The 21,674-nt window shown below is 34.9% G+C and overlaps 2 protein-coding genes across 2 annotated transcripts; one reads left to right on the top strand and one right to left on the bottom strand.

Annotated features, from left to right (window-relative positions):
* Nucleotides 1-7,664: 7,664 nt before the first annotated feature.
* On the top strand, nt 7,665-13,659 carry LOC121262243 (probable prefoldin subunit 4). Its single transcript, XM_041164641.1, has 3 exons — nt 7,665-7,771; nt 7,920-8,030; nt 13,253-13,659. Exons 1-3 carry the CDS (start codon nt 7,763-7,765, stop codon nt 13,511-13,513), a joined length of 381 nt encoding a protein of 126 aa, XP_041020575.1. The 5' UTR covers nt 7,665-7,762; the 3' UTR covers nt 13,514-13,659.
* Nucleotides 13,660-17,814: 4,155 nt separating this feature from the next.
* On the bottom strand, nt 17,815-18,829 carry LOC121262288 (PRA1 family protein E-like). The gene has a single exon (XM_041164691.1). The coding sequence runs from the start codon at nt 18,583-18,585 to the stop codon at nt 18,058-18,060; it is 528 nt and encodes a 175-aa protein (XP_041020625.1). The 5' UTR covers nt 18,586-18,829; the 3' UTR covers nt 17,815-18,057.
* Nucleotides 18,830-21,674: the final 2,845 nt, after the last annotated feature.

The following is a 21,674-nucleotide window of genomic DNA, read 5'->3' as shown; positions in this document are numbered from 1 at the left end:
GCTGAGTTTTCGCTTTTATTGCACCAAGTGTACCTAGGGCCACTGAACCCCAAGTTTTTCAACTCACAATCAAATAACAGTTGTTGAAAGTCAAGCATTTGTTGGTTTGGTCTATCCCTTCCGCCCCCCCCCCCCTCCTCCCCAATTTCTCCTCAAGAGTAAGAATCTCATTAAAATCTCCAAAGACTAACCAAGCTACAAAAGGATCTTTTTTTTAATCTCCTTATCAAATCCCAAGTTTCTTTTCTTCTAGTAGTTTCAGGTTACCCATAAACTCTTGTTAAAAACCAATGTCTTAAATAATCTATTACATTAGCATCATTGTGAGAAGAAGAGTAGCTAATGATAGATAACCTAATATCCTTCTTCCATAAAAGAGCCAGTCCCCCACTTCGACCCAAAGCATCAACTGACAAACAACTATTGAATTGTAATCGAACTCTACATAACTCCATACTTTCAGCATTTCGTTTTGTCTCTTATAAGAAGAAAACATCAGGATCTTCTTTTCTTATGAGGTCAGAAAGTGTACGAATACCTTGAGGGTTCCCAAGCCCTTGGGTATTCCAACTTAATATCATCACTGATCTTGGTGGGGCTGTGAACCAGCCACCACTAATATCCTAAGTTGGTTTTCATCCAGTTCCCCATCCACTTTAGCTTTATTCTTTAATCTCTTTGAAGCTTTGGATAGCTCTAGTACAGAATCAGAATCAGGAGATCTTTTGATCCCCACCTTGGTCCCTACCTCAGAATTGATTGTAATAGGTTTGTAAATATGAGGCCTTAATACTTTCTTCCTCTTTTTTGAGACACGAGAGAATAGAAACATCATACATGTCATGAGACAGATCCTTCCCGCTAGTTTGTTTTTCTAAAACATCCCCCGTGGCAAATACTGAAGTACCCCTCTGTGGATCATTACGCATAGAATCTTCTATCAAACAGTCACCATTTAAAGCTCCAACAAAATTGCCAGAATCCTTGCGTAACTGCAGTTGCACTGAGATATTCTCCTCACAATAAACTCTCTGTAATGGTCCCTGTGGATCAGAATCAATACTCTTCAAGCCATCCGTGATCTTCGCCCCAAAATCCTCCACATTTGAATTATCATCATTAACTAACTACCTTAGCAGGAGTTATTAATGAAACTCCTGCAACCGAAATAGCCCCATAATCCAGCGAACCACTAAAGTCCCCAAAGCTACCAGCACGAAGCCATGGACCGTAAGGACTTTTAGAAACTGTCATCTTCTCCATGGCTACCGATGACTATGTCCAAGACTTCCACAAATATAACAAAAATTAGGGAGACATTAGTATGAGAACCGAACCCATATGGGTTGGGATGACGCCACACAGATCTTTTTTCCACATAATAATGGCTTAGATACATCCAAGCAAACTCGTATCCTCATAAATTCCCCCCAAGCCAACTCATCTTTCTCTAAATCTATTTCCATTACCTTCCACACTGCCTTTCCAATGATATTACCCATGCTGCAATTCCTGGCCATAATTGGGAGATCATGGATTCCAACCTAAAAGAGAGCCTCCAATAATGAAACTTGGTGAACCTGCTAAAGACCCTCAACATCACTTGTCAGCACCAAGTGTTTATCAAATGCTCAAGGACCCTCACGTTTAACACGCTCTTTATCATAGAGATCCTCAAATTCTACAATAAACAATGTAGGACTAACATCCCTAATGGAAATCGTCTTCACAGGAAACCAAATCCTCTTCATGGTATGCTTAAAAGCTTCATTATTGAAGTGTTTAGCGATGAGAAGTTTGAACAGCAAGCAACGCTCACCCCTTACAAGAGCATCATCCAAAGATGCTTCCTCCACCACTAAGGCTACATTTGGTTCCCAAATTCCGCTGAGTTCAGACTAATTTTATGCTGAGTCTAACATCCAAACACCCAACTCTCAAATTACTAAACTCATCTCAACTCAAAACCTCCTTAAACGTGAGACCCACAACCTTTTTCAACTTAACACATGTTTATACGTGGGACCTCCAACCTTTTTCAACTTCCCATAAAAGTATTAAACTCATCTTAACATCCAAACACACTTTAAACTCAGTTTAGATTGTCCTACATAACTCTCTCCACTACTCAACTCACTATTATTCATTAAGAATTGAGCTCAACTCAACATCCAAACGCAGCCTAAGTGTCCCAAGTTTGTATTTCTAATGGAAACTAAATGTGGTAGAAATAAGGTGGAGGCAATAAGGGATAGAGTGGAGTTTGACAGTAGGTTTGTGGTTGACAGTAGGGGCCTCAGTGGAGAATTAGCTTTCTTGTGGAACAACTTTGAAGACATTTGCTTGGAATCTTATTCTCAGAGTCATATTTCCATTATCGTCAAAAGGGTAGAGGATAATTATGAGGTTATTACAGGGTTCTATGGCAACCCTTTAACTTCAAGAAGGGGTGAGAGTTGGTAGCTTTTGAAAATGATGAAACCTAGGCAAGCAATGGCTTGGTTATGCTTGGGAGATTTCAATGAAATTATGCATCATCATGAGAAATAATGGGTAGCTAGGAGACTATATTCACAAATGGAAGCTTTTAGAGATACAATGGAGTTTTGTGGTTTAAGTGACCTTGGATTTCATGGCTCAAAATTCACATGGTGTAATAATAGAGAGGGTTCTCAGTTTACTAAAGAGAGGTTGGATCGAGCTATGGGCAATCTTGGACTAGTCTCTTCTCTACTTGTAATGTCAGTGCCTTAGCTACCCAGTCTTCATACCATAGTTCTCAATTGGTCTCCATGAGAAGTTAATCAAGAAGTGAGATTAGCAGGGATAGATGGTGGGAGAAACTTTTTAGATATGAAGCCAATTGGGATCAAAGGGAGGATTGCAGCAATAGTATAGAGAGTAGTTGGCTTCAACAACAAAGCCTTTCTAGTTCAAAGTTGGGGATTGTTCTTAAAGGTTTGCAGAAGTGTAAAGAGTCACTATAGAAATGGAGTAAGGAAACTGTGAATAAGCAGAGAAGGGTTATCCATGCTAAGTTGAATCAACTTTCTAAGTTGCAAAACATGAATATTGGCTCTCATTCAGGTCCTGTTAAGTAATTGCAGAAGGAAGTGGAGGCCTTATTGGAGGAAGACAATACACAATGGAAGCAAAGAGCAAAACATGCTTGGCTCAAAGATGGGGACAAAAATACCAAGTACTTTCACATGTGTGCTAATCAAAGAAGGGATAGCAATGTTAGGGAAGATGGATCAGTGGCCTGCAATCCTGAAGATATCACAGAGACTTTTTATCTATATTATCAAAACCTGTTCACTTCATCCAATCTTGAAAGTTTTGATGAATGTCTAGGTTCACTGACTCCTAACGTAAATGAAGAGATGAATTCATTTCTATCCAAGCAATACACATTAGAGGAGGTTAAAGAGGCGATTTTCAAATGAATCCTTTGGGCTCTCCTGGTCCTGATGGATTTCCAACAACATTCTACCAAAATCACTAGCATACTGTTGGTTGTGCTGTTACTAATACTGCTTTCAATAGGAGAGGTTGGTCATATAAATGAAACTCATTGTATTGATCCCCAAAATTAAAAGTCCCAAAATAGTACTTGATTATAGGCATATCTCTTTATGCAATGTGTTATATAAGATTATTTCTAAAGTCATAGCCAATAGGCTGAAAGATATCCTTCCCAATATTATTTCTCCCACTTAAGTGCATTTGTACCTAGTAGGCTAATTTTGGACAATATCATTATTGCTTTTGAGGCTATGCACTCTATGAATTCAAGGGTTCATGGGCAGAAAGGGTATATGACATTAAAGTTGGATATGAGCAAGGCCTTTGATAGGGTGGAGTAGAGTTTCTTAAGAGAAGTGTTGAGCCAACTCTCTTGAATGGGCAAGGCTTATTGGTATCCTTGATTTATATGAAAGAGCCTTAGGACAAAAGCTTGATAAAGAGAAGACTTACATTCATTTCAGTGCCAATACCATAAGGGATGCAAAGGATTTTATCATTATCATTTCTAGAGTTAGATCTTCATCCTCTCATGAAAAGTATCTTGGTTTACCTACTCTCATTGGTTGATCAAGACACAAAGTATTCAAGAGAATCTTGAATCTTGGACAGAATCAGGAGCAAGATCAGTAATTGGAAATCAAAGTCTCTATCTCAGGCAGGGAAGCAAATCTTCCTCAAGGTTGTATCCAAGCTCTACCTACTTACTGCATGTGGGTTTTTAAACTCCCAAAATCTTTACTTAAGGAGATCAATAAAGTGATGCACCAATTCTGGTGGGGACTACAATAAAATGAAAGGAAAGTGCATTGGGTCTCATGGAGTCAAATAGGGAAAGCTAAGGCTACAGGTGGACTGGGATTTCGTGACTAGGAAAGTTTCAATTTGGCTTTGCGGATGGAGGATCTTACAACATCTTGAATCACTTGCTTCACAAATCCTGAAATCAAAATATTTCCCAAATTCATTATTTTTTCAAGCCAAGCTTGGGGCTAGACCCTCTTTTATCTGGAAAAGCATCATAGCAGAAAGGAAATTAGTGGAAGAAGGCTCATTATGGAGGATTGAGAATGGTCAAGGTACTAGTATTTGGAAGGATAGATGGCTGCCTCAACCCTCAACATTTAAGGTTCAAAGTCCAATACAGATTTTGAGTGCAGATGCGGTTGTGGCAGAGCTCATTCACCATGAAAATAAGCAATGGAATGTGGATCTTGTGGAAGCAATTTTAGAAAGAAGAGAGGGAGAAATCATTAAAAGGATCCCAATTAGTTCTATTGGATCTCCTAACAAGCTAATCTGGAAATGCACAAATAATGGCCTATTTTCAGTTAAAAGTGCTTATCATCTGCAAAAGGAACTCAATGGATTGTCAAATGGGCAATCTTCAAAAACTGCCTCTAAGGAAGATGGGTGGACTTGCTGCTAGAAGTTTCAAGTTCACAATGCCACCAAGGTCTTTGTGTGGAGAGCCTGTCTAGAGTCCTTGCCCACTAATATGAACTTGTACAAGAAACAAATTGAGTCTACATTGTGCCCCATCTGTCTAAGAGAATAGGAGTCTGTGGTTCATGCACTATGGAGCTGTAGCTCAGCTATGGATGTGTGGAGTCAGTGCCCAACTACTTTTCATAAGAGCACTCTTAGTGCTGATAGTTTCAGAGGAATTTTTGAAGGCCTTAGTGCAACAACTAAGCAGCAAACCATGAAGGTATTTGCCATGCCAGTAAGGAAGAGATGACTAAGAAGAAATGAGTTGGTATTCAAGGGTTCACTTTTACATCCTTCATTGGTGGCACAACATGCTAAGCAATTACTGGAAGATTTTAAGGAGTTGCAATCTAGTAACAGTTCAAAGACTCGAGTGACTAATGTTGTGATAGATAAATCGGAACCTCCTCCAGCATACTTCTACAAAATCAATTGGGATGTTGCTATAATTCAGTCTAGTGGCAGTATTGGAGTTGGAATTGTTGTTCGAGATCATGATGGTAATGTCATGGCTACCAAGAGGATGAAGAGAGAAGGCTTCAATGACCCCTTCTTGGCAAAGTCCATTAAAGCTTTCCAAGCTACAATATATGCCTTTGAGCTTAGTCTGCGAAATGTCATATTAGAAGGGAATTCTCTTCAAGTAGTTAGGAGTATTTTTCAACAAACAGAAAGATGGGATAGTGCTGGGATGTTGCTTTTTGAAGTCAGATTATAGTTATCTAAGTTTGCTAGTTGAAATGTTAGACATGTTAAAAGGATTGCTAATAGGGTTGCACACTTGTTAGCTAAAAACTATCTTGATTTAGAGGAGGATTTGGTTGATATGGAAGATTATTCATCTTGTATTCTTCCCTTCATTTCTTAAAGTTTATCAATAAAGTTTCTATTTTCTATAAAAAAAAAAGTAAAAATTATATATGTGTAAGTATGTAACTTAATATATAAGGATAAATAATAACACGTTAATACCTTAATATTAGTATTCATATTAAAGACTAAATTTATATTAAGGAAGCATAAACAATGAGATTAAAATTTCATATTATATTAATTTTATCATATGTATAATATATATATATATAGCATAAAAATTTACAAGATTATAATATATGTAATCTAAAAAAATTAAATATATATATTAGGATTCGATTTGGTCAAATTCTATTTTCAAGATACAGAATAGGTTTTTAATCAGTTTCGATTCCTAGCCATCTTCCTTCAAAAAACTAATAAAAACAAAAAAATAGTTTAAAATATTAAAAGTTATGAAAATAATCAGAAAAGTAAATCGAAAAAAAGAAAAAAAAGACAAATAATTCAGAAAAAAATAAAAGAATTGAAAAAGCCTAAATAAACAAGCTTATAAACTAAACTTTAGAATATAACATTAAAAATATCAAAAGCATATTAAATTATGAAGAAGAAATTATTCAAATTATTAAAACGAATCATTAAAAAAGATCTAAAATAAAAATATTATGGTTAAAAAGAAAAAGAGGATGAGCACCTCATTGGGTGTGGTTGCAACCCTAGATCAATTGCTAGTGGTTACGGGCACCAAAGCTCGTTGGCGTTGGCTGCAGCCACCCACGCCTAGATTTGCATCGGGTGGCCCGCTGGTTGTAAATTTTTAAAACTTTTTACAGTTGAGGCAGGTTTGGATGTATAGTAGAGTTGAATTTTTTATAGTGAGTTGAGATGATAGAATAAGTTTTATGAGATTTATCTAAAATGAGTTTAGATGTGTTTAAATATTAAAATAAATTAAAATATATTTATATAAAGTTGAAAAAAATTGTAAGTCTCACGTGTAAAGAAATGTTAAGTTGAAAAAAAGTTGTGAATTCTATGTGTAAATAAGTTTTGACTTGATATGAGTTTAGTGATTTGAGAGTTAAGTGTTTAGATGTTAGACTCAATTAAGGTTGTGTTTGGTTCTCAAACTCAGATGAACTCAGTTAAGTTTAATCTAACTTTAAACTCAGTCTAACATCCAAACACTCAATTCTCAAATTACTAAACTCATCTTAACTCAAAACATTCTTACACGTGGGACCCACAACTTTTTTCAACTTAAAATATCTTTATAGGTAGGATCTATAACCTTTTTTAAATTTTTATAAAAAGTATTAAACTCATTTTAATATCCAAACACATTTTAAATTCAGTTTAGATTAGTTTTACATAACTCTTTCTACTATTCAATTCATCACTATTTATAAAAAATTTAACTTAATTAAACTCAACTCAAGATATAAATATAAAGTTAGGCTGAACTGAGATTCCAGACCGGCTGAATGTACATAATAATATAATATCACACTTGTCATTGTTGTCAAAGAACACATTTTTTGCTTGATGATTTCTTCTTAAAATATTGAAAAGTTTTATTTATAAGCGAGTGAAGATGATAGATTTGATAAACTACTTAGTATAATTAAATTTAAAAGAAAATTTTAAAACTTAAATATTATAAATCAAATAATTTAAATCTTACTATTTAAATAATATAAATGGTATATTGAACATACTTGAGAATTAAATAATTTTATAATATTTTATATTTTTGAAAATGATAAAATCTGAAAATAAAAATTTGAAAAAATAAAGAAAAAACAAAATAGCCTTATTGCAAGTTCAAGTTCAACCATGGAATGGGTCTGGGTCGTGTGGAGTTTGCAATGGCACCGAGCTTCTACAAGACACCGATATTCTTCAAGCTTCTCAAATCAAACTAACAAACATGCAGCAGGTAATCAAAACCCCTATGAAACCCTAACAAAACCCTTGTTCATTCCAATCGTGCTTAGTTTATCTTTATTTCTCTATTTATTATTATTATTATTTTTTTGTTATTATTTATTCGGGGGTCTGGTCCGGCTTCAATTCTGATACCGAAGGATGGGAGTTCTGAGACGGAGGTGACTTGGGAAGACCAGCAGAACATCAACAAGTTTGGAAGATTAAACAACCGCTTTCACGAGCTCGAGGATGAGATCAAAATCGCCAAGGTTTAGTACTACAAATGTATTTGGAAAATTATATTTTTTATTTTTATTTTATTTTCACTTTTCAAATGTTGTATTAGCTGTTGTTGTTAGTAAAGTTTTGACTAATCTTGATATGCTTTTGTTTCGATTTTATTTATGTTTGCTTATATGCTTTTTCTTTCTTTCTTTATTTATTGCCAAATAAATCTTGTCATGTACTATGGAGTTGTGAGTCACTGAATGTGTTCCATAATTTGTTACGATCCCACATCGATTAAGTATGGGATTAGTTGATGGTTTATAAGTCCCTAGGCACCCTTCCTTTGTAAGCTAGTTTTCAAGGGTGAGTTCTACCTAGTGGGTTCATAACAAATGGTATCAGAGCCACCCCACATCTAAGGTCATGTTGCGACGGTTGCAATCGTGCGGCACAGGAGGTGATGCCGGCATGGCAGTGTTCGCCCAGAGCTAAGAAAAGACCTAGCGCACAGCTAGCCCGTGTGAGCGCTGGGACCGTCGTGGACGTCGGCTGCGGAGCATGGTGGTTCTTACGATCCCACATCGACTAAGTATGGGATTGATTGATGGTTTATAAGCCCCTAGGCAGCCTTCCCTTGTAAGTTAGTTTTCAAGGGTGAGTTTTACCTAGTGGGTTCATAACATAATTTGAAGTCGGTTTTGAGAAATAATTAAAACCTCATTCTAGTTTTGGATCTTGATGGGTATTAGTTATCTTTTCAAATTCGTCTGTTGTTAACTTCCCTTTCTTGGTAAAGTTTTCTGATAATTTCTGATCTGGAGAGTGAGTTATTGAGATTTTTGTGTTTAATTTTAAATTTCTGATTAGTACAACTCTAATTTATTTTCTTGAATTTAAGCAGGTATTTGCAATATGGTTTTCGTCTGTTAAATTTGTTGCGTAATTTGAACTAGATACTTTTTTTTGTTTTTAAAATTCTTCGACTGAGACTTGATGGAAGCAATACAAGATGAGAAAATTTGGTAAAAAATAAAAGATATCAAAGATGCTCTTTGGAAAGGCTAAAACCAAGGAAGCCAAGGCCAAGCTAACAGCTTCTTCTCTTATGTATAAATGTTTCAAGATACGCTTGAACGGGCTTAGAAAAATAAAATATATTAAAAGAAGTAGATACTTTAGTCTCTAATCTACTGATATAGGAGTGCATGATCCCCAAGAATAATTACACCAAAGTCTCTCTTTGTGAATCAGGTGTCATCTGAAAATTCATAGAAACTAGTTAATGTAGTATCTGCATCTTGTGAGATCATCTACATTAGTTTGGGAATATGTAGTAATCTCTTGTTGATTTGTTTTGTTACTGTGCCACTTGAACTAGGAATGGTCGAGCAGATCTCACCAGCTTAATCAAAGCAACCTTTATTGTTAATTCTTTAGTTTCTATTGGAATTTATGAGACAAAATGTCAATAATTTTTTTATCTGAATTTCTTTGGGGAGTTCCCTTAATAATTAAAATGTCTGATCCTTTTTGTTCTTATGAGGGAACCTACTGTTCTTTAATACCTTCTATAATGCTTGCAGTTTTTCATTCCCTGTCATTTGTATAATATTCTTGACCCGTTTGAAGAATTATTACACAAAAACAGTTCTTGTGTTTCTGAATAAAATTCAGGTGATTAGGTTCCACATGGATTACTATGGAAAGGAAGTTTGTGGGTTTATCTAATGCTCTTGAAGTCATTATGAAAAGTTGCAATATGTTCCCCATCGTTTTTTTCAATTTTCTTTCTAGCGAGAACTTGACATATTTCTTAAGCATCAAATTGAAAATTTTCATCTAAAATCTCAATGGATTGTTTTTTTAATAAACTCTATACTGGCACTTTATCACATAGGGAATGTCACTCTGTGTCAAATTGATTATTTGAATAATTCTTCTATCTCTTACCCTGGAACATCTATTTGTCTCTCTAGAATTTGTCCCTGTAATTTTCATAGAGGACCAGTATTTTTGGAAATGGCTAGTAAAATATTCATATCTAAATTGCAGATATAGGGGCTGATGTTGTGATTCTCCTTTGCTAATTGTGTTACTTTTTCATGGATCGCTTAGTTATTTATTGATGGTTATATAAACACTGGTATGGAATTTTTTAATAACTCTTGAACTGAAAAGGAACATTGCTATTAGATGTAAACGGATATGAATCGTTAATCTCTTAGGACATTGCGGTGTATAAGAAAATAGTTAAAAAATCTCAATTGCTAAAATTCTGCAACTGTGAAAACTGCAAATTCATGGTTATAATCACTGCTACTAACAGGGTGTAGGTCACATGAATGCTCTAGCCTTTCTAAATGAACTTACATGTTGAAGTATATACCAAATTGTAACACCCCCTTCCCAACGGCTAGGAGGGTCACGTATTTTTCATAAAAATAAATCCGGCAAGAGACCTCAAATTTCGTAAATGAAATTAGAAAATTTATTTTGTAGAAAAGGTCTGACAAAATTTCTTCCAAAAATTTAAATGAAATAAACTGAACAAAACTCATGTCATAAAAGCATGTTTTATTTTAGAAAGTCTGAATAAAAAATTTAATGCTCCTTCTACTCCTGGTCTGCCTGCTCGTATTCATCATCATCACCACCTGGGTGGTTTAAAACATGAAAATAAACAAAAATGAGTCGAAGACTCATCAAGGAATCCATCACAACGTAAACATACTAAACATAAGGTTTTCATAAAATCTTTCATGCTGAGAGTTTAAAATCATGACTATTCATACTGATGCTTGTGCTATGCATGACTGTTTTAACTGAATTAACTGACTGATCTGACTGATTTATCTGACTAATCTGACTGGCCAACACACTTAACCCTATGTGCGAGGTTGTGCACCGGCCCTACATCCCGCGGCCGCAAGGGGAGTCGCTGATAGTATTCTGGCATACTATGGTGGACCACGATTGAGTTCGTGACTTGCACATCTACCCTGAAACTGAACTGCATTGGTACTATGCATCTAAATGGCCATCTTAATAACTGATCTGATCTTATCTTTCACTTGAATTTAAGATGGCTTACGTGTCTTATACACGTGAGATGCATGATATACTACATACATAATCATAATTTCTGAATTTAAACATGATGCAGAATAACAAAATAGTATGCTATGCTAGATGACATGTTTGCATATGACATGAGTGGTGCATAAAATAATTGGCTGGAAAGAACTGGCTTGAATACTAATTATCTATAAACTGAACTGTGATGATTCTAAACTTGTGATCAAATTACTTACCTCGCTGTGTTTCTTCTTGAATAATACTTCGTAACTTGAGACCTATATGAAATAATAACTATCACTAAATTGGTTTGGAATAACATAAGTACTAATATCTTACTTAATTAAATCTACAAATCTAAAAATAGTGTTAAACGATTCAATAAATCCTAATATCTAAATTACTTAAAATACTAATTTATAATTTAGAAGAATACTCGAACTCTTTTAAAATAATTCATAAAACTTAAATTCTTAGACTAAGTTTCAGTTCTTAACATAATTATTAAATCTTACAAGAAACCTAATAAATTTTATTAAATATTCTTAACATCATAATTTTATTAAATTCTTAATATAATAATTTTATTAAATTCTTAATATAATAATTTTATTAAATTCTACTAAATAGACGAAGGAATATTAACAAAATATTTGCAAAACATCCTTATAAAAATAGTATTTGATTAATATATTTATTTAAGAAAAACTGACTTTTAAGATGTTAAGCCCAATAAGTTAGTAAACTGTTGTTGAAATAAAATAAAATTAATTACAAGTTAAAGTATAAGTCCATTTAAAATAAATACTACAATTTGGCCCATAACATAATATTATTACTACCAGAGCCCAACAAAACAAACTCAAACACACGCACAAGGGCCTAGGGCCCATCAAAATAGACTCACGGGTTTTGCTGAAACCGAAAACACACGGGCTAAAACCAAACGACAGAGAGTTCGAGAGAGAGGGGTTCTGCGATCCCGCGATGGACTCACCGAGAGAGGCTGAGACGGAGATGGGCTGTGTGGCGGATCTGGCAACAAGCGGAGGTCACGGCGGCGAAACTAGTGGCTTCTCTGTGGTGGTGCGACACCGAGTGAGGGAGAGATATTAGAGAGAAAAAAATGCTAAACCGAGCACTACCGAAACCAAAAAGAGGCTGGCGGTGGTCGAGGTCCTACCGGAAGGGAGTGGGTGCGCTGGACAGGGCTGGTCGGCACTTTCTGTGGTGGCTGGGAGGTGGTTCGACGTGGTCTGAGCAGCGTGGAGTTGCTGCGGAAGGAAATGGGTGGCTCACGGTATGGAGAAATTCTAGTGGGATGGCTTGCGGTTTCCGAGTTTTCTCCTCTCGTATACGAGGTAAGCCAGCTTTATAGTGGTAGATGATAGAGAAAAAATACAAGGAAAAATCTGGAAGGGTAAAGACGTGCGGAGTGAAAAACGTTACTCATTAACAGAGTCGGTTTTCCACTAGAACGTTATCAACAAAGTGAAACGTACGGATTTGAGATTTAAAGTGTTTAACTAAGAGGCTAAACGTAGAGATGAGGTCCGGTGGAGATAGAGAAAAATATAAACTTTAAATTTCAAACCAACTCTAGTAAACGTAAATCTGATACAATTTAATAATAATTATTAAAACAAAACTCTAGTAAATTCAAATAAAATTATAATAGTAATCGTTAAAAATAAAATAAATATAAATTCTGATAAAACTATAATAAAATAAAAATTTTCTAGGAAATTTACTGATGTACCCTAAAACCAAAGCTAGTATGTTACAGTTCTTGAGCCATGTGGCCTAAACACTAGAGACAGTTGGTTGAATTTGGAAGGTTGATGGCCAGTATTCCTTATGGATAGAGGGAGTAAGTAAAATAAGAAAGTTGAAACATGTAAAATGGAACAGAATCTGGGATGCTTGAGGGAATTAGAACTATCATTTGGCTCCACATATCTTTATTGCATATATAAAGTGCCTGTGTGGTACAGGCGGCCTTAACTGTGTTAAATCTAATTAAAGCATGGAATTTTTTCTTTCCTGAATGCAATATGTGTGTGAAACTGTATATTTATTAGAGTTGCATTGCTTTGCGATTACATGTAGCTGAAAAGATATTTTCAAGTGGTCCTGTTCTTTCTTTTTAACATTTGGTCCTCCTTACTAAACGTTCCTTTTTCCTCAGGAAACGAATGATAATCTGGAGGATGCTAGCAACGAATTGATTCTCACTGATGAAGAGGTGGTTCGGTTCCAACTGGGAGAAGTCTTTGCCCATGTCCCGAAGGAAGGAGTGGAGAGCAGGATAGAACAGATGAAAGAGGTGACAAGCAAGAACTTGGAAAAACACGAGGAAGAAAGGGATTCAATTCTTGCACAGATGGCCGATTTGAAAAAGATTTTGTATGGGAAGTTCAAGGACTCCATTAATCTAGAGGAGGATTGATACGGATGAGAGTTGCAACTTCTGTCAATTTGGTTGGCAAGTTATTAGGGAAAATGACTTTCAGCAGATTCTGATGCTTGGATATTGCAGTCGTCTTCACCACCAATGGCTTTGATCTCCTGCGAGGAAAAGGCTCAAAAGAGCTTCCAATAAGAAGTTTTATCATTTTGTGATTGTACTAAATTGCTTCTAGAATTGACACAATCCCTATTTTCACCACAAGGATTGCTGAACCTATTTTCGACCCAAGTGGCTGAGATTGATCATAAGGGTATGAATAGGTGTGATGATGCATCGTCTAACTTGGAATTGGAAATATTATATTCAGGGTAGGATCCTGTCTCTATATCGTGTGAGGACTTTGAATCAAGGCATTTCCATTATGGGTCAGCCTGTTCATTCAACTAGGGTTACTTGAAAAGTTTGTCAAAAAAAAAAACTTGGGTTGAAAAGAAAATAGAAATGGAAGTTCTGGTTGTGGCCAAGCCGAGAGGAGGTGTTGTTTGGACCTTAACGAAGCCTAAGATGCTATTAATTTTAGCATGTTAATTAGATGATTGAATGATGCAACTACACAATTGAAATTCTGCATGGCGTTCCATCAAAAAAGTTGTGGCAAATTGATGTGGCATGCGTATGGCATTAACTTGGGTGGCTGTCCCATCCGAACTTCTCCAATCATATTCTTAAGAGCTCGGATTTGCGGACCAATCTTAATCATTCTAAGGACAACCGGGAGAGGGTGACAAGTGTATTAAGGACTTGTTTGGACACTTAGGCCTCGTTTGGATGTCAATCTTAATTCATCTAATTTTCTTTTCAAATATTACTTAAATATAAATATTTTTTAATTTTAATTTTTTAATATTTTTCTTATAATTATTACGATTTTTTTAAATTTTTAAACAAAATACGAAAAATAATTTAATTTTTGTAAATCTCAAAATAAAATTATATTCTAACAATATTTTTAATTTTATAATATTTTTATTCAACTTTTTCTTTTATTTTTCAAAATTCAATAAAACATTTTAATTTAAATAATTTTACTACTATTCACAAATTTTTTATCTCATCTCATTCTTCCAAATGAGGCCCAGGTGTCCAAATGGATCCTAAGATATATATATATATATATATGTATATATATATGTCAATCAAGTAGCTAACTCCATAGGAGAAACTATTCTATTGAGATACTTTTGTTTCCTTGCTCAATTTCCTTTTGAGCAAACTGTCATCAATAATCATATAGTGCAGTAATATATACATTTTGGTTTTAGAGCTTTGCATGGAAGTCTAAAGCCTAATAGACTAGCATTCAAGACCATACAAAATACAAGGTCATGTGGCTTGAGAGGCCCTCCAAAGAGGACGAGGTTCTCAAAATATCAAAAATAAGGGGTAGTGCAAAAGCATTAGCTCCAATTGGTTTTATTATTTCTTTCTTCCAAGCTTATTGGAATGTGTTTGAAGATTATATGTGTGGGTGTTGCATGAGTTTCATACAAAGTAGGTTTGGAAAAAAAAAAACGTTGAGTGCCGCTCTCACTCCTAAAACAAACTGGGAAAAAAGATATTAAAAGAACAGATACAAATGTTTTCGACAAAAAATAAAGGTTACTGCCAGCAGGCTACCCAGCAGTTATCGCTGGGTTACCCGCTTGTGTATTTTTTTTTTTTATCATTTTTTAACATCCTTAATTATTAAGAAAAAAATATACAATTTTATTAATAATTACTTCTTTAACCATTAAGTAAAAAATTAAAAAATTAAAATAATCAAGCGAAAAGTTTGAGCAGTAAGTTTGAAGGGGCCCCACGACTCATTCATTTTTTTAAAAAATAAAATGTTTAATTCTTTATTTGAGAAATATTGTTAATTTACAAATATAATCTTTTTAAGCACACATCCAAGAAAACCACATAACGAGTGGAAGGAATCTACTTTTTTAACATGCCAAATTTCTTCATTTAAGAGATCTTTAGGGTTTCAATAAATTTCCGAAATATATATAAAATCTAATGTAAATTTCTGGAAGAAGTGGCTACTCTAAAGTTGTGAATATTGCTAATGAAAAAGCAAAACTAATCGCCACAAGGGAAGATATATGCAAACTAGGATTTAAAAAAAATTAAAAAAAAAAAGAAAAAAAAAAGAAAAAGAAAAGATATATCAACAACAACAAATGTAAACTTAAAAGCCATAAACTGGAATAATGAATTTAGATAGAGACAAGCACATAAATTCCTACCAAACCTGTTTGTTTGTGCCAAAGGATTTTCGAAGGCATTTGCTGATCATAAGCATAAATAAACATGCCACTCAATCTAGAAAACAACAAAAGGCTTTTCTACAGGAAGAGTTGGAACAGGCAGATCGGGATGACTTTAAGCACAGATAGAGCGTCAAAACAATGAATCCTATAACTTGGAGAGAAATGCTTAATCTACACTGAGATCTTACAAAAACAAACTTATAATTGTAAAATAGTTTTAATTATAAAACACTTCTAATTAGAAAGAATATAGTGAATCACACCAAACCACGTTGCTACAAGTTACAAACCCAGAACTGCCTGGACGACAGAAACAAGTGCAAAGATTATGTCCTCGACTCCCTACAATCCGTTCATCAATTATAAGAACTACCAAAGAAACGTCTCGTCCGATTCATTCTCTCCATTCGATCTTTAAACATGCCCATACTACATTCTATATAGATGCTAGTAGGCTGTGCAAAAAAATTTATGGACCCGACCTGCCCAACCCACTCGATAATTTCAGGTTGAAATTAGATGTGGGTCCAACCCGCTGGCTATCGGACGAAACTGTAGTACTCATGATGCTTCACTCTCAACTTAAGGATGAGCTTTCCATCTCCATAATGTCTGGTAAACACCCAAGGCATCCGACCGGGCAAATTACCTGTCTGTGCAGGTAGAGCTTTCCATCTCCAGCAAGGTACCGTTGATTCGGCTTATGATCATGTTTACGCCCATCCGATTTCTCCAATCCTTTTATTTCATCTTCATTAGAGCTCAGGTAAACTCCACTCTCTATTCCCATCAAATCGTCCAACATTATCGAAGACAAAGATTAGGCACTTTCGACGACCATGTGTGCATCTGCGGCAGATCCTCTTGCTCTCCCTCCCGTTCTTCTACTTCTTGGTCTCCCATCCAAGCCATACCTTCATCCTCGACTTCCTATCTGCCTTCGCCTTCTCCGCAGCCCTCTTGTTCTCACTCAACCTCGCGCGGTCATTCCCGATCAAGCTCTCCCACTACTCTCCCATCTACCGGCCGCCTCTTCCAGTGTTTTGGACGATTGGGTTGCGGCCCAAACCCGAGAAGAGACCTATTTCTGGGTGTTGGGTCCACCGTCCAGGTCTATCGCAACGTGTTGGGTGTTGGGTGTTGGGCGTGGTGTTTATTGTTTAACACTGATTTATATCTGTTTAACATTGATTTGTACCTGCAAAGGGAGGGTGGGTTTGGGAGGGGCGGAGTAGGAGGAAGAGGAAGAGGAAGAGGAGGGAGGATGTGGGAGAGGCAGAGTTTGCAGAAAGTTTACAATCTGGCTTGGACCACATTGGAGCAAGAGGGGCGTCGACTTGCAAATGAAATTATGAAAGGTGAAGGATGGAAAGTAAGAAGATGGGTTCGACCCGATCCATAATTTACTGATCGGGTCGGTTCGTCCCTGATAGTCGGGTCGGATCAAACCCAAATTTAGTTTAGACGGGTCGCTGTGCAGGCCTAGATGCTAGTGCCGCTAGGCAAAATTATATTTTTTTAATTTTTTTTTTCACATTTTTTAATATTTTAAAAAATAAAAAAATATCAATATACTTAGTATTCACTTATTTAATGGAAAAAAAAAATTAAAAAAAATTAAATACATAAATAGTCAAAATAAGAAACAAAATGAGAGAAGATTATATAACATTATTCTTTCTCATATAGTGTTTTGGACAATTACTACTCAATCTCTCAGATAAATGACATTCTAACATTGAAAAGGCTTTTCATTGGCCAATAAGAGGAAAAAAAAGGCTGCCAATCTCAAATAACATCAGAAAGAAGAAACTGACAAGACAGTATCAAACTTTATTCACTAACCCCACGAAACCAAAGAAATCACCTTCCCCTGTTGCTGCTAGCTGCAATTCGACGCTTCCCATCTGACCCTGATGATTCCAGTGTCACTGTACAGCCTGAATGCGTGTTAATAAACTAACCAAAAAGAAACCCAAAGAATCAAGAACTCCATAACTATTAGCAACCAAATAAGAGAAGGATCATCAAGCGCAATATCAATATCAATATCAATATCAATTCAACAGAGCACAGAACCTAAACCCTCATATATACAGCCAATTACAGCACCCACCGCAAATCAAACCCGGTGAAACCAATGTCAACTTGTTTCTTGAAATCCGTCAATTACCTCAATACTAATTAGAAATCAAACCTTAAAAGGAGAATCACCAGCCGTGAAATCGTCAAAAATTTTCATGAATGAAAATGAGGAACAATTACTCAAATCCGAGTATATGGGGTTGGCCATGGTGTCTGTGTCCCCACGACCGAGACCAGCCCACCTTCCATGGCGCTCTCCTCGTCAAGAAACAAGTCATCCGTGCCACGAAAACCTGCGTGAAACCCGACAACCACGGCCCCAACAATCAGAGCCACTAAAACATTCAACCCAACATTGGTGAGCACCAATGCGACCACAGTAACAAGTCCCAGAACACCAAGCACAACCCTGTCGTCCAAGGCTCGATCTAAGAGGACGACCGGGGTATCTCTATAGAAGTACAGGAAGAACCAGGCGACAAATACAACGAGAAAGACGATCATGGAGATGGGTTGCCATAGCAGGCTGAGGTAGAGGATGAAGAGCACGGCCATGACGTAGTTGACTCGGAAATGGTAGAAGTTCCGTCTGATGCGGGAAATGGCGTCCAGGTTGGAGTATGGGAGAGAGAAGGAGGATAATGGGGTGAAGAGATCGGGCCATGGCCGCCGCGTGGCTATTCGAGTTTGATTTTGATCAGTTGACATGAAGGTCAGAGATCACGTCGGGGAGGAATAATGTGGTAATTGTTGTGTGGAAGAGGATATGACGTAGGGAAAATCCAAAGGCAAGGGCCAAAGGAGTGGAGGGTTTTGGATAGACGAAGATGGTGGAGGAACGTCGGAAAAGGAAAATAATACCAGAACCTTACGCAGAAAATGGAGAGGTTTCCTCGTGGGAGCTTTCGTGGTTACGTATTTGTTAAAGAAAGCTACGAGTGATTACCACCCCAATTTTAGGCTGCGCTTGTTTCCACTTTTAATAGGGAAAACCAGAAATATTTACAGCTGCAAATATTTTCTAAGAAAACATTCAAAGCAGAAATATTTACAGAAGCAACATTTCACTCAAAAGAAAAATAATATTTATAATTTTAGAATGCGTAAGTTTTGCACGTTCTTTTTTAAAAAATTAAATAAATTTAAAGTCTTGCTAGCCGGTACGCCCAACAAAAAATAATATTTATAGTTTTAGAGTGCGTAAGTTTCGCATATTTTTTTTAAAAAAATTAAATAAATTTAGAGTCTTGTTAGCGGGTACGCCCAACGAATAATAATATTTACAATTTTAGAGTATATAAGTTTCGCATATTCTTTTTTAAAAAATTAAATAAATTTAGAGTCTTACTAGTGTGCTGCCTGCTGGGCGTGTCCGCTAGCACAAAATCACTTTTTTATTTTTATCTTTTTTTATTTTTATTTTTTTACTTTTTTTAATATATTTAAATATTTTTAAAATATATATATATACCAATACACTACAAATCAATTTCTTAATCATTAAGTAACAAATTAAAAAAAAATTAAATACATGAGCGGTCAAAATGAGGGGACAAACTCATCTGTTATATTAGCATTTTCCATAAATTTATGATCCATATGAAAAAAATTAATTTTTAATAACTGTAGACCTTATTTTTTTAAAAAGAGTGTATATGACTTACACATTCTAAAACTATATCTAACATTATCGTCTTGATTTATCATCATAATTTAAGTCAATATTCATTCCATCCATATCAACTGGAGAGCTTTGTCATTCCAAATTAACATATGATCTTGCAATATCCTTGACAACAACTAATGCCATCCCATCAAACATCTTAGGGTTCATTTAGATAGTAAGATAAAATGAGATGAGATAATTTTATATGAATTAAATATAATATTATTATAATATTATTTTTTAATAGTATTATTATTATTTTGAGATTTAAAAAAATTGAATTGTCTATAATATTTTATATAAAAATTTAAGAAAATTATAATGATGAAATAGAAGGAGATGAGATAAATTGAGGGCATTGGGGGCCGTAAATCGTTTTATTCAAATATTACTCCCATTACAACAGATCTCTGTTTTTCAGGCGTCAATTTTGACAGCAAATGGTGTTAAAAACGCCTGTAACAGACCACTTGTGGCTATTTTTTATCGTCTCTAGCACGCCGGTAATAACTTGTCACGATTGTCACTTTTACTGGCCATCCCCATACTTAACCAAGTTTTTCGGCCATTGAAGTTGTCTCAGTCTGACATACTGTCGAAAAGATAGTTGCATATGACTGTTTTATCTACATTAGCAAGCTGTCGAAAATTATCATTGGAGATGCCTATTAGAAGAGAAATTTGCAGTTAATTATTTTAATAAATAATTTTATATAAAATATATATGTTAATGAAGACTAACATGATAAATATGTATATTGACAAAATTATTTTCATGCCGTTATTTCCGCTTCATACACTTGCTTTGTACTTGTGCCCATTCCGACTCTGAATTTGGTTTACTCCGACTCTGAATTTGGCTCCGTTCCGACTCCGCACCAACTTCGCTCCGACTCAGAGTTGGATTTTTTTTTTTTTAAATTTTTCAGTCGGAGTTGAAGGTGTCGTCATACTGACTCTGACTCCGATCCGATCCAACTCTGACTCTAACTTTATGCTCTGACTTCGACTTTACACTTCGACTCCGACTCCGAATATGACTCCAATATTGTACATATGATATAAAAATATATATTTATCTATTATTGATAATATATACTAATATAGTTATATAACTATAACTTATATAGTTAAATTCAATAATATACTATTATGAGCTAATTATTATAAAATAATATACTTATTCTAAATTAATAATAGTTTAGTATATGCAAATATCATAGTATTACTACTATACATAATCAAGTATAGAACTAAGTTAGACACTAGTATTGAAATAAATCTAGTGGAATAAGTTAATAACACATAATACTAGTTTACTAAAGTGTAGTAACATGTAATTAGACACTAGAAAGTTTAATATATAATTAAGTTAAAAATAAGTTAGATACTAGTATAATAACATGTAATACTAATAGATAATAACATGCAATTAGATACTATAGTATAAGTCTAATATAATAAGTTAATAACATGTAATTAGATACTAGAAATAAATCTATTATAGAAATAAATTATAAATAAGTATAACAATTTGAAAGCCCACAAATAAGTCTAATCTAGTGTAGAGAAATAAGTATAGAAACTTGAAAGTCTACAAAAAAAATATTATTTAAAAAGGGCCTAAATATAAAGCTAAAAAAGAAAAAAAAAAAAAACTCAAATCTGACTCCGCTCCAACTTCACTCAACAAGTCGGAGTTGGAGTTGGAGTTGGAGTCGGATTTATCCAATTTAGATACTTGTACCCTGTCAAAGTAAGGAACCATAACATATATGTTTGGAATAGATTCCATTTTGAGAGAGTTGAAAAAGTATTATCTCTTTGAAAAGTTCTATACATCTACTATTTCTCATGGCATTTCTTTAGACAAAGACTCTGTTTTTTACTATTTTTGGATGGTAAATATTTCTCAAAACATGAAGTGTGAATCGAACTCATGTTTAAATTGAAATTGAGATATTACTACAAGTTCTTCCCCTCTGAATCAGATAAATGCATATATGAAAAAGGTTTACAATAAGCTAACGTAGGTAGTCCACACCTATGTCACATTTATTACTAGAAACCCTTGCCTGCCTGCCCTTACGGCCTTACCGGCCTATTGCCGTATTAAAAATGTGTAGATAAA

The sequence above is a fragment of the Juglans microcarpa x Juglans regia genome, chromosome 4S, assembly GCF_004785595.1.
Source record: "Juglans microcarpa x Juglans regia isolate MS1-56 chromosome 4S, Jm3101_v1.0, whole genome shotgun sequence".
Lineage (NCBI taxonomy): Eukaryota > Viridiplantae > Streptophyta > Magnoliopsida > Fagales > Juglandaceae > Juglans > Juglans microcarpa x Juglans regia.
Note: the sequence above shows the minus strand (reverse complement) of the source record. Positions and strands in the feature narration are given on the sequence as shown.

Coding starts and splice junctions, on each gene's coding strand:
- LOC121262243 (XM_041164641.1), top strand. Junction 8,031..13,252: donor ATGAGATCAAAATCGCCAAG/GTTTAGTACTAC, acceptor CTTTTTCCTCAG/GAAACGAATGATAATCTGGA.
- LOC121262288 (XM_041164691.1), bottom strand. CDS start 18,585: ATGTCAACTGATCAAAATCAAACTCGAATAGCCACGCGGCGGCCATGG.